The following is a 14971-nucleotide window of genomic DNA, read 5'->3' as shown; positions in this document are numbered from 1 at the left end:
TAAACACTGGAACAAGTTGAATAAACATTATGTAGCATTCAAATAACAACAATTTTGGGGTTTCCTCAAACATTGAAATGTAAATCATTTTAATTTAAACCCTAAAATTGATGCTTTAATATTAGAGTTGTGAATGAAGACACAATACATATTTTATGAACCACAGAAAATGACGGAAATTGCTAATTTAAATAGCTTGTTTGTCTTTCCTCTATTACCGGGAAATGCCTTTTTCGCCTTTTTTCCGGCAACAAACGGTGTCAGGTTCTCTGTTGTGTAATTAACAAAACAGATCACATGGACAAACCGAAGAAATCGGGGGTGGTGGAATAGCCGACACTCAGGTAATGCATCAGCTGTCATCCCGCTCTAGCCGGCTACAGCGGTCCAGCCGGTTGTCAAGGTCATCTGCATCCGACAACACAGGAACGTCGGACTCGGAACGGCTCTCAGCCTCTCAACTACACTCTCTCCTTCCTTCTACGGTTAATTTGTTTACTGGCGCGCCTTCACTTATTCTCGTCTCCTCCGTCCGGTTTCGTTCCTACTGCATATAACGATAAAACGTATATTTAGTGTTAGCATACTTACAACAAGCTGAGAAATTATTAAGCCTTCAGTCTATCGATAGAAATTATTAAATGTATGTCTATCAATGAGCAAGGAGGGTTATTGAATAATCATCAAGCTCGTTTATAAAAAGAGAGGTTTTAAGTAAACAAGAAGATCCTTTTTTAGATGGCAAGTAAACAATCAAGAACCGCGGTTCTATGATGAGATGTTAAAATAATCAAGAAGCTCTTTTGTAAGGAACTTCGTTCAAACCTGCTTTGTAGGATGAAAGGTTTATTGAAAAGGAAATAAAGCTTCAGCCTGTTAACATATTTTGCTCCACCAATAAGATTTATACAGTTGAAAAAATTGCAATAAGCCAACAAGGGTTTGATGTAGGTTTTATACATGTTGTCTACTAGCCACGAATATAATTATATGCAGTGAGATGTATGGTAATACAATGTAGTGCAATGAATAGCAAATGATGCGACAGTTTATTTAACAAAATGAAGTAATATTTGCACTTGATATTCGGCTTGACATCAGAACTTCAGAAAAGATAACAGTGGAATGATAAATCTGAATTGCTAATAAGAAAACTTGCAACACTCTTCAATTCTATTGCACCATAACTAAGAAGGCCTAATAGTCAACATTCTATCAGCTCACTATATTAAAGATAAATCCTGAAACACGTTGAAAAATTCTTTTTAGTTTATTTTATAATGGTACTATTAATACTTCAATGTTGTAATCGAGTTTCAAATAAAAGCAAATTGCATATATTCGAATATTCATTACGATCAACAAGTTTATCCTTTTTTTGTTCCTAAAAGTTAAAAATATTGAAATTGAGGTTTAGACAAGTAGACTAAGTGACAAAAACTGCTTGTTAAATATAAATAACAATTATTCTATGAAAATATACTGCTAATAAACCTATATATATATATATATATATATATATATATATATATATATATATATATACACACACACACTTTGCTAATAGACCATGTTAACAAATTAAATACAATTTACACTACAGGAACACTATCAAAAATCTCCAGAAAATACGTAATCACATTGCTTAATGGGAGGCTGGCGGCTTGGTGTCCGTGGCAAAGGCCTGATAAGTTTGTCCACAATAGCACATTCTACAAGAAATCTCATATCATGTATCAGTAAGTGTTTCTCTCATTTCAAAATCAATTTATGAACTTTTGGTGGCTTGAAAATGTTATTTACCACCAGTAAATATTCCATACTATGGTCCAAAGTGATATCTACCTACCTAAGAACACCATTCATAGTGAAACAATCTCCCACTTATAATGTCTCAGAGACAAGTGGCAGGTTTACACGAATTTTGAATTCCTCCCCAAAACTACTTCTAGAAAAACTGTTGAATTTAAAATAAAGTACTCTACATAGTAAATATGATTTCACCCACAACAATATAACATAATTTTCTCCAAGTCACCATTACTGCCCAAATTGCTGCAACTAAAAATATTCAACCCCATAGTGTACAGGAAAAAGGCTAAGTGAAATCACATTTTAGAATACGATAGAACTTGTTTCAGTAAGCCTATGTAATGTTAATAGCAACAGAATCATAAAAAGAAATCAAGACATCATCAAGCTGAGAAACACAACGCATCATAAACAGTTGAACAACTAATTGTCAGCTCTAAGTGCAGCGAACAACATGGCCACTAACATAAATAGCCCAGAGTGCCACTCGACAAGCATCATCATTATAGTGACTCAGACTTCTGGGCTCTGTGTTCTGTTGGCATTCTCAATTTTACTTTACAGTACTTAATAAAATATTTAAATAACTTACAAATACAAACTGGCTGAAAATCATTTGAAAAAATCTAAATATTAAAATAATGTACTTTAGTATTGTTTTGAGTTATGAAAAGAACAAACTTCGTAAATGTTATAGTGTTCAAAAGCTTTAATGTTTGGTGGTATGACTTCAGAAGATATTGACGACGACTAAAAACAAAGAAGACATTGTTAATGGTCAATTGTGTTCTATAGCCACCCGTATAGCAAGCTACCATTGCCAGGTGATTAAACAGTTACCAGCTGGTGAAGGTTAGCAAAATCTGATAAAATAGCCTTCAAAGCCAAATTCATTGTTTTGTTATTTTATATGTTTAAAGCTTTGAAACTGACATATTTTTCTTAATTATATAGAGCAGAAGATCAGAAAATAAATATAAATGAGAGGATAAAGATAATTACCATGATAATCTGCTGGAACACTGAACAGTTCTAATCCATAAAAAGGAGAATCACCCTGATAATCTTATCAAACACTGAACAATTGTTATTCATCGAAAGGAGAATCACCATGATAATCTGCCGGAACACTGAACAGTTCTAATCCATAAAAAGGAGAATCACCCTGATAATCTTATCAAACACTGAACAATTGTTATTCATCGAAAGGAGAATCACCATGATAATCTGCCGGAACACTGAACAGTTCTCATCTATAAAAAGGAGAATTGCCCTAATAATCTGCTTAAACTGAACCAGACTTCATTTGTTTCAGTAGGCTAATCATTTTTGTTTATGTCATACTGTACATTTAAAAACAAGGGACTTATCTTCAACTTTGGCTTGATACTATATTATTGTTTAAATACTGTAGTTACATGCTATGCATGTGTAATACAAGTAACAAATTTATATTACTGTTTAATCTTACCTTATTTATAGTTAAATAATATGTATTGTTCTTGTTATCCAGCACTTGTTATTTCATTTATATAATTTGTATTTTCTGTTGCTACTGTTACATAGTCTCTTTCTTGTGTTTTAAACTATTGATTATTATGGTTATTACAATCAATCTTTGACTATCTTGAAAATTTTGTATTGTAGCATGTTATTGAAACAAACTGGGAGATGGTGATACCTCGGGTTAAATAAGTGAGACAATATTAGTTTTGAAATTATATGCAGAAACAATTAATGAATAATCAGCTATCTGGTTAACCTTAGAGAAGAACTTAAACTCTGGACTAATTAAACTAATTAAACGGGGAGGAGAAGTATGGCCTGACTATCAAGTATTGTAATGGAGTTCCAGAAACATCAAGCAGGCAAAGAACTATTACAATCCAAAGCTTTTCAACATATATTCCAAAAATGTGAATGGATTACATACTAAATTGGCTCAACAAAAGCAGTCAATATCTACTTGTGTCTATGACATCATTGTATTATTAGAAACGAACGTAACTAATGATATCAGTGATGCCAAACTCAGTTTAAAAAAAATACGAGAGATCCCCTGAAACCAACTGGCGGAGGAGTCCTTATCGCCATCAACTCAACTATCCCTAGCTCCATGTTAAATCCCTCATTAACTGATAATGGAAACCTTTGTTCAATTAAATTGTCGTTGGTAACCAATAGTCATCGGGGCCACTTAAATACCTTCCCAGCAGGCAGCAGTGAAGTATAAAAATTGTTGTGAAGCCGCACTCAAAATTGAAACCCCAGTGACAATGAAGGAAACAGGATTTTTCCAGACATTGCCATCAGCAACACTACGTTGTTTTTTGTTTCACTAAACAATGGCAAATGTCCGGAAAAATCCTGTTTCCTTCACAATACTTCCATCATCAAAAATAAACTTCAAACAAACAAGTGACAATATTCGAATGGGTGATTTCAATCTCCCTAACACGGACTTGACAACACTCTCTTCAAATCCAACGGATGTTCCATCTAGCCACTATGTGATGTAGCAAAAATACTACAGCTAAATCAAAGTAACAACATAACCAACTATAGAGGAATCATTCTCGATAGTTGACAGCTTTTCTCAGGTATTTACCAAGCTGCTTATCTCTAACGTTTCTGTTGCTCATGACATGTAACAACTAGCACTTGATTAAAATCAACTTGCCTTGCTCTCTCAACACTACTATTTCCAGGCCAGAATATGTACCCCAGCAGATACTCGACTTAAACAAATGCAATGTCGAAGCGGTCCTTTGCTGGCTTCAAAGAGTTGACTACCCAACAATGTGCTCACAATGCAACATTGAAATGCTATTCATGGACTTCTCCCATTGACTCCAGAATATTAAGTCTCAATACCCCGCTCAGGATGAACCGCGGATCCAGTTTTCCACCATGGTTCACTTATGAGTTGGAGCGATTAGTAATTCTGAAGATTCTAGACAAGACATAAAAGTCAACTTTAAACTTCACCGACTATGATCATTTTGGTATGGTTCGAGCATGATGCAAGGGACTAGCAAAGAACTATATTCACTACGTTGAATCCATAATTTCAGCTAACATTAACGATTTCTATTCTCATGTAAACAATCTGAAGAAAAAATCAAATAACACACCACTTCTTGAGTCCAATAATGAAACTGCAAAAGATCCTACTTCCCAATGTACCCTGTTTGTGGAGGAAAAATCCCTCTTCTAGGTGCAAAACCCAAGGATTCCTGATTTGGAAATCAACTTCAGTATATGCATTCCTAGTTGCATGTTCACTCTTACACAGGTTGAGGAACAACTACTATCACTTGATCCCACGAAGAGAGGGGACCAGACAATATACGTCCAAGTGTATTCAAGCACTGTGCTCATGCATTGGTCCCTCAACTGGCAATTTTCTTCAAAGCCTTTAGATAAACTAATGGAATTTTTCCTACCAATCTCAAGAACAGTTACTTGGTACAAATTTTCAATCTGGAAATCGGAGTGATGTTTCAAACTACAAGCCAAGTGCTATAAAACCCACCATGGCTAGTCTTTGAGGCATTTGTTCTAGACGAATTAGCTTTTGCGTTGAAAAGTTTTATTACACCTAAAAAACATGGATTCATTAGTGAAAAGTCAACAGTGACAAATCTAGTTGTTATGGAGGACTACATACTTTCTGCTTTCAGCATGAGAATACAAGTTGACTGCATATACCTTGATTACAAAAGGGTATGATAACAGCGTTTGACCGGGTATGCCATCCCTTGTTGCTTGCTAAACTGCGGGGATACGAAGTGCATGGATATTTATTGTCCTGAATTGAGAGTTACTTGGGGGATCGCACATTAACAGTCCGATTTAATGACACCCTATCACAACCCATTCCTGTTCTATCACATGTTCTGCAGGGCTCACATCTAGCACTGTTCCTGTTTGCGCTCTTTATCAACGATATTGGCACAGCAATATCCTCTCAGTACCTTCTTTTCCCTGACAATGTCAAGATCTTCAGTAGTATTGCCACTACAGATGATTGTATTCAGTTGCAAAATTCGCTTGCTGCCGCCAAGTTGTGTAGTGCTGAAAACTGTATTAGACTCAATGCCAGGAAATGTGCTATCCTCACAGAGCTCAAAGATATTCACGCACGATTATGTCCTATATGATTCCAACTTGGACAGGGATTCCAATCAAAGGCCTTGGTGTTGTGGTGTTGTCATCTTGGAATCTTGCAACACATACATTATGACACCAACAGCTGGGGTTCATCTTCAGATCATCTTGAGGTTTTACTTTACCTTCTACTCAAGCTCTACAAGACACTAGTGTGCCCATTATTGGAGTATGCATATTTTCTGGTGCCCATACATGAGGATACACACTGATCCTTTGGATAGAATTCAGTTGAAGTTGGTGTGACTTGTTGGGAAACGCATGAGCTTACTTTGAAGTACCACTTAATGAACTTTAACTTTTCTTTGGACTTGAGACTCTTGGTCAGCGGAGATTAATTCTTAGCCAGCTGTTCCTCTACAAATTCTTAAATGGACTTACTGATTTCCCGGACATTCTAGACTCCATTTACGTCGAAGTGCCAATAGGAACTCGATCCAGGAGTCTCTTAGCTAAATGATTCCAGCCCACTACTTATGGTCAACACGGATGTATTCCTTGTCTGCTCAACAACCCTAACGAGCTGGGGAGCAGTACTGAGATCTTCAGCCAGTCGATGGGAGCCTACAGGGAATGTCTCAGACACCACTTGAAGCCTTAACTTCTCTTTCCTTTCTCTTTTCCTCCTTGCTAAATTGTTTTAAGAATGAGAGATGCATTCAACACTGTCTTCTTACCTGTTGTTTTTGTTAAATTTATTGTTGTAGTTACCCAATTTATTTATTTATTTATTTCTTTAATTAATTTATTTCACTAATTTTAACCTGTGTTTCCCCCATTAAGTAATTGTTTTTCCCCCATTTGACTAAATTGTAGAAGCTCCACCCCTATATGTTTGTTATTTAAAATATTTTATTTTGTTAATTACTATAAGCACTTTAACTTCTCTTTTGGTTGTTATTGTTACTTTATTGTAAATGCATTTAATTTATTGTTGTTAAGTTTGAACCTGTTTTGTTTCTTAAGTTTATTAACTGCACAATATTGTATCAAGTTTGTGTAATGGGAAACCATTGAAATAAATAAATATTACCCCAGTACATAGTTCAGGGCTATTAAAACATTGTAAAAATTTAAATTTTCATTTTAGAACAGACCTCTGCAATTTCTCATGTAAATGTATGGTCAAGAAATTGATAACAAGTGAACACACAGCTTAGTGAACATGGTAAGAACCCCAAAAGAATGTACAATCCAATTCCTACAACTAATAATGTCTGAATTCACTACTAAATGAAATTCCCATAATGTTCTTAAATCCTAAATTGACTAGCTATCCACTCCCTTCAAAAACCTTATCCTCAAGGGAAAACTCAAGGCCTGCAATGCAGCATGCAGAAAGTAATCAAATGATTTTGAAGCTTGGTCAGTTGTTTGAGGTGAAAGTTTTAAGATGTCTCAACTAATGATGTATTTTGTGCACAGACTGTCTAAGTTGTCAAACAACATTACAGATTAGAGTTGACATTGCTAATTAGACAAAATAGTTTGAAGATACTGAGTCTTAAGTTTCACTGGTCATCTATAAATTATTCTTTACATGATTTCATTTCGGAAGAATAAATCAACTCATACAAAAAGTTTATAGAAAAATTGCTGAAAAAATTTCATGCACCCGATCTCTGAAATCAAAGTGTTTTTTTCTTTGGGAAAACCGAATAAACATTATAATAGAAGCAACCATTTAAATGCAACAGAAGAGGCTCACACTAGGTTCAAAATGTCCCTAGTTAAGATAGAGGCCTAGCCCACTCTAGGTGGGTGGTAGAGTGTTTGTTTATCTCAGTGTCAAGCCACACCTTGTCCCCCCCCATCCTACCCACCCACTCTTCCTTGACACAGCCAACTACCAGAAGACTCTATTTCACCTGGGCCACTTGGCACTGACTTAATTAAAAGACTACTTGACAAGTATGAGAACCACTGCAGTTATCAGCAACAGTTATTGGAACACTCCTTCCTATGGGGATTCCTCTATGTAACTTATCTCAACATACTTACATGTCGTTCTAACTATAAACATTATTTTCTTTAAAAGAAACTTAACTTACAATTCTCCAATAATTTTTTGTTTTGTACACTTATTAATGTGTATAAAATTAAAAATTACTGGAGAATTGTGTATTTATTTTAAAGAAAATAATTTGTTTTCCAATACAAAGAGCTCCTCCTTCAATGAAATATGAACATTTAGCTAACACCTCAGTATTAACTTTCTTCTAAAATTTGTTCTATTAAAACAATGTTATCAAAGTAAATAATTCTAGTCTTAACACAACAAATGTGTATTACATATATGGTGGTTATTGTCTTGTATAATTGTACATTAATCTCAAAAGTTTACATGTAGCATACAATTATTTATAAGATGTTAAAAATACCAAAATAACTTCAATAATAAGAGACAAGAGAAATATGAATTTGCTTAAAACCTCAACTGATTGTATAAGATAAACAAACTCTGATCAAATAGACTACTGTAATTTCAGCATTATTAAAATAGAATGATTTGGGTTCATTAAGATACATATCAATCTCCTATGTTTGAAAAAAAATATTAATCCACGGATATTATAATGCATATTTGTTAACATGCTGTGTACTGTGTATTAAGGTTAATTGTGAATTAAAACTATACTTAATAAACACTTCCTCATAATAAAGTTTTCAAATTAGTTTCTAATTATTGTACTTTTTCAATTTAAAAGCATGAAATTGACAGAATTTTTTTATAAGCTTAGTATCTAAGGTTTTAGCCTACTCCACCACTTACATATCTGAGACCTAATGAAGCAGAAACAGACTTTGTAAAGTAGCTAATATGCTTGTATCATGATGTATCCTACTTTTTTTAAGAACAAAATAAAAATGATTGACTCTTAACAACAAAGATTTGAAATTTCAAACTCAATTAGGGTATTTTGTTAAGAGCACATATTTTCAAATACAAAAAGACATAGGCTTAGAGGCGTGTCTACAAAACAATTACAATCAAAGAGTAATTCAAACAAAAAGCTGGATAAATATCCAATGCTATTAGCCCTTCTATTTTTATAACCAAACCAATATTGGTACACTACTGGTATTCATTCTGTAGATTTATTTCCAAACACAAAAAATAAATGTTAAAATTGAAGAATTTTCTTTGACATCAGTCCCCACCATGAAATTTACTATTTTAAGCATATTTCAAATTGTTCTTGGTTTCCAATTACATTCTAGAGCCCAAATCAGATACACAGACTATACACATTATGATTAAAGATTCCCGTACATCTCTACATGTGGCCACATAATCTGATCTAAGTAGTTACTGAGATCTGAGTACTTTGGGAACTATGGTTAATTAATCCAACTCGGTCACAATAAATCTGCATCATCCTGAAAAATTTGGCGATCTAAGGGAGAAGATTAGAAAAATATGGTTTGGATAGGTATGTACTCCTACTAAAAGAACTGTCAGGAATAGTGGTTTTTTGTTCTCTGGATTTAACTAAATGACCTACACTTTAAGTTAAATTGCAGAATACTTAGATGTTTAAATTAAAATATATAGCAATAGTTTACAGCGTTAATTTCAAATGTCAATGATCTGTACAGTAGTGTGTAAGTATAAAATAGTCCATACAGATTAGTAAAGCAAAATAATTGAGTTTGTAAGGCCATGGAAAAAACAAGTTAAAATGTGCACTTATCATGATTAAATTTTGTTTTAAATATAGCAGGCCTATACACTAATAGGAAGTGGATAGACAGCTGTTTACAATGATATCATTAGAAGAATCTATAGCTTTTTTCTTCTGAAATAAAACATACTTTTGAAACTGATTATTATAAACTTTCTGCCATGCACTGTATCCAAATGCTTAGGTTATCGTATTTGGTTAGGTTATGAGCATGCATATGAAATCAGCAACCAGTTGATCACAGCCATTTATTGCATTATATGCTTGGTCTTTGTTTTATTGTCTTGTAATACTTGTGATTAGAGAGTTATGTTTTGATACCTATCATGAATAGATGGAAGAAAACGATTCTAGTGAAAAAAGAGAAATAAGAGGAGGTGGAAAAGCAGTGGTAGCTCCTGAGTGAGCTTCATAAGTGGTATTTTTATGGTAGGGCCTATCAGTATTTTGTTCTAAGATTAGAAATACTCTAGTCCAGATATATATATATATATATATATATATATATATATATATATATATATATATATATATATATATATTCTAAAAGTACATTAAATTGTTGTAGGCTACATAAAAATTTTTGGTCCTACATTCTGTAGGTAAGGTGCGTTTTGAAATGAAATAACGTAACAGTATTTACATTTTGAAGAACCCCCTAACACACAAAATACAAAGTTGACAAACAAAATATGTTATTATAGCGTATCCCCAATTATTTGTGAGTAAAATTATATCAATATTAGACTATACGGCTTTATTGGTAAACAAGTTATCTGCATAATTTAAACTAAACACTATACATTGCCAAAAACTAGTGTAACACCAAGAAACGATATGAAGTATATTATGCTTGGAGGGTTAAACAGTAGAGCTATTATTATTTCCGATCTCTCTACTTGAATTAGGCCTAACTTCATTTCAAATATTTTTGTAAGCCACTAAAGTCCCACTTCACGTTTTACTCTGAGAATTAAAACACCATAAATTACACCTTCAAAATACACTCTACTGTCCTGTCAGATCCTATTGAATTAAACGGTGGTACAGTAGGCCTAATATCAGACATATTCACTGTATACATGACAGCTCCGATTCACGGAGATGCTCTCCTGACAGTCCTAAGAACTAACTCGAATATATAAAACTCTTGTATGTAAGTCCAAATTTCCCCTTGAGTTAATTTTTGTCACAGGTCATAACCTTATACAACAATATAAAATAACTTTAGTATGTACAGGTTAGGAAAGAGAACATTTCGTTACTTACATAAATCAGTCCAGAATAGTATCTATCCTTGATGTTATGAAGTACAGATGCTTCGTTTAAACATGTAAGATCAGCCATATCCTCCACTTTGTTATACTTGGGAGGGTTCATCTTTTGGATATCATCCTTGGCAACCAAAGTTCTTTTGCCGGTATCAGAGATTTCGACTTCTACCTCGTCGCCCCTTTCGCCTTTGATACCTGCAGCGACGAAGCCGTGCGTTTCGTGCGGTACCCAAACGAGACGTTTTTGGGTCCATTCCGCTTGAGTTGCAGGGTCATTAAAGGTATTCCTATCTACGGAGAGATATTTGAAGTCCGGATCCGACCGGTCACCTGCGGTATCACTATCCGCCATGTTGCAAATTCAATGCAACAGACACAACGTATTACTGCCGGTGAAACACAGGAGTTTACGCTTCTCCGGAACTAAAATTACTCACTAAAACCGTTGGGTTCACTGTAAGCTTTCGACAGTAATGGAAGCACTCATAACACTGACTATATACACTAGTACTAGTACCCCATCAGCTGCGGCATAGCACGACAGACAACGAAGTGATACGAAAGAACTGAGTGAGAAATGAAGACTGAAGGCGGGAGTGTGGTTAGGAATACGGCCGACGCCCGCTCTCTACGCAGTCACGTGACTACCAAAGGTTCTCTGCCAAGCCGCCAGAGAACACCATATGGTGGCCAGGAATGCAACTGAAATGTTTTCAATATTAAATTACTTTACTTGTCACAATTTGAAAATACTATGCAATGTGCACGGTATGTCACAAATAGTGATATGTGTACAGTTCGCAATTTTCCAAATAGTTGAACAACATACCATTTATATGCAATAATCAATCACAGAGAAAATATTTTACGCATAAATGAAGGCTCTAAACAGTTACAAAGAAAATCAGTATGTAAATGGCGACTAAACTGTAATAATGATTGTAGTAAAGATAAATATTGAGATATTTACATTCAGCTGTTCAACTATGTACTTCTGTTGAAGAGTAGTTTTTAACAGTTCGTTTTATACAAATATCAATAATAATAAATTATTATTGTTATAATAATACAATAAAACGTGGTATCTATAATGTGGTCAGAGATGTACCTTCAATGTATAGAAACACTACAAGATATAACCCAAACATTATTGAGAGTTCAATTCGATAAAATTGAAATGATTATTATCAAATCATAATTTATTCACAATTTCTACATACAAACATTGAATGGCATTATCACAGCTTTTTATTAAACTTATTTACAATAAATCATATTAACAATGACTTAATTATTCTTTGAAATCTAACAAGAAATCGTAAAAAGAATACAAAACCTATTCAGTAAGATATCGTTTCAATTCTTTCTTATTATTATCTATTTAGTTGTATGAATGTAGAAACAGTTAAATTTCTTTATTTCGTTAAAATTTAAAATTAAGATACTGTCAATAAAACGTACGTTTAGTTTAGGTTGAATGTGGATCAAAAAGATGCGATGCAAAAAATATTGGTTTGATTGTGTCCAGATCTATGCACAGCTCAGCTGTCAAGAGCGTTCCAAATGTCATAATAATTAGTTTTAATTCTTGTTGTTGACTTAATAAAAATATTATTTATGTTGTGCATAACCGCACTTAATATTCAAGTAACAACAAACTCCTCCTTGATATGACTTTAATAATGTTCTAAATAAAACATGGGTACTTTTAAATAAAACGTTGGTTATTTTATTTATAAACCCTAATAAATCATAGGAATTACTTGTATTAGTTAAGGATTTTTATTACCGCATAGCGAGGACTGCATTTTAATGTTTAAGGGTATAACCAAAGCAGAATATTAAATACTTTCACTAGATCTTAGTTTGTTATATTCTTTAGTATTGAAAGCAGTTGAATGTATGAGTTGATCTTAAAATCTATTTTTAAACATCTATAAACCTCCTTTCTACGAATGGCCTCTTTGTAGCATATCCTCGAACTATTCTATGAAGATTATAAAAAATAATTATATTTCCTACACATTTTCAACTTTCATTACGGAGGTCCGCATGGATGACGGAGTCTTTAGTTACAGCATGTATGGGAACATCTGTGTAGTGTGACCTGTGGAAAATCTGCAGCCGTATCTAGTTTTATCTACAAAAGTTCATAGCATTTTAGAAAGCATGATAATATAATAGTATTAATTTCTTTCAGTATCCACGATACGAGATCAGACACAGTACTCCGCTTTAAAGACAACCAGATTGCGTGTCAAGTAATAGAATACAATTACAATTCTAAATTGTTTAGCTACCACACTCTATATACATTTCATTTCGGTTTCGAAAAGAGTCGAATGACCGAAAGGAACGCATTCTAGTTGTGTATTTTATTCCTTAAAACAAAATGTTTTGACTATTAAATAGTTGAGAATTATATTTATATATATATATATATATATATCCATTTATTTGTAATAAGATTGTATAAAGATTTTGTTTTCAAATATAATTAATATTAATATAAAACAATGCTTGATATCTAAGAAAACGAAAGTCCATTTTTTGTAATTTAAATAAGTAGTATTTTACGAATATAACACAAAAGTTTTAGAAAAATGTAGGCTTTCCTTTCAGTGTTACATTATATTTTAGGTAAAGTTTTTATATAATATTATTATATTGTCATAACGAGTAGTACTATTATGTCAGTTGTTTGGAATGTTCAAATAAATGGTAAAATATTGTACATCGTAATCCCTTACTGCTATTATGGGTCTCCGCTTCGCCACGGCCTACTTCATCACACTGTAGCAGTTGATCAAGTCAGTCATGAACTCAAACCAATCAAAACAACAAAGGATACTCTAACAAAGGAGTTAATATGTTGGCGGGTCATTGGCCTTCAAGCGAAAGACACCCGTTCAGATTATAAAACGGCGTTATGAAAAATCAATTTTATGTAGTTGTACTAATTGAATAAGAATAGTGTAAATCATACGCGGAGATCACAGAATGGTTTACATAGAATCTGTGGAATGTGAACATTATTCCAGGGCAAACAATAACAAAATTGTCATAAATTTAACAGAATTAGTGTTTATTGTCGCGAGACATGGGATTATTGCGACATAAATATTAATCTTCAAGTAATAATATTTTGTATTAAAATATTGATAATTGACCTAAACTAATAATACTGAAATTACGAGTACTTTAAGATATGATTTATAAATTGTTATTGACGATGGCTATTCGAAAGGGTAATAGCATTTCGAACATTTGTCATTAATGTATGTTAGAAACCTAGAACACTACATTCTAGGGCTGGGATGTACCCTCCTTTTTAGGTGTCAAAAATCTTAAGAGAACGTTAATACTTTGTATGTTTAACTTTTAATAAATAAATAAATAAATAAATATATATATATATATATATATATATATATATATATATATTTAGAGTAAATATATTCCAATTTTAGAAATGTTGACAATGTAGTATTGTAGTTTTGTAACATATAACATTGTTGTATATCAAGCCATCGGGGAATTGTCCGTAGCCCTATTATTCTTTCAAGGTATGTTGGTTTAGATATTGAAAAATAATTGCATTTTAATAATTATAAAATTAATTGCAAGAAAAAAATGTCCCCGAAAAAACTTTATTGCTTCATTAATTATTTTAATGTTTTCCAGAGACAATACTATGAGTGCCATAATACACATTTCATAATATTTTACTTAGGATTTCCTCTGTGTTTAACGTTTACTTTTATGTATTTCACGAATTCCAGTTTCCTTTTCTTCTTCAACTCAGCGCGGTTTCTAACATGAACTACCTTATGAGAATCGGAATTTGATTAATCAGATAAGCCGATAAGGAGATAACATAACCTACAATGAAAATGTATGAAGCTGTCCTAAATCCACCACATGGCAGAACAGCTGATTGAGGCCAATGATGACGTGTCACTGAACAGCTGTTGTCCTAACTCAACCTTGTGAATTCTCCCTGAAATCACGATCTCTGGCGCCACCGTT

At 33.2% G+C, this 14971-nt stretch overlaps 1 protein-coding gene across 6 annotated transcripts in view; it reads right to left on the bottom strand.

Moving 5' to 3' along the window:
* The window catches only part of LOC124353977 (myosin heavy chain, non-muscle), a 161248-nt gene extending 149707 nt beyond the window's left edge, over nucleotides 1-11541 (bottom strand). For all 6 annotated transcript variants that reach the window (XM_046804071.1, XM_046804074.1, XM_046804076.1 and 3 more), the window contains exon 1: nucleotides 10938-11541. In XM_046804071.1, the coding sequence (XP_046660027.1) occupies nucleotides 10938-11294 (357 nt within the window). In that variant the 5' untranslated portion in view covers nucleotides 11295-11541. The remainder of the gene's footprint in view (nucleotides 1-10937) is intronic.
* Between the last annotated feature and the right edge of the window lie 3430 nt (nucleotides 11542-14971).

This window comes from Homalodisca vitripennis, chromosome 2, assembly GCF_021130785.1.
Source record: "Homalodisca vitripennis isolate AUS2020 chromosome 2, UT_GWSS_2.1, whole genome shotgun sequence".
Classification (NCBI taxonomy): domain Eukaryota; kingdom Metazoa; phylum Arthropoda; class Insecta; order Hemiptera; family Cicadellidae; genus Homalodisca; species Homalodisca vitripennis.
This window is presented reverse-complemented; position numbering and strand designations above follow the sequence as displayed.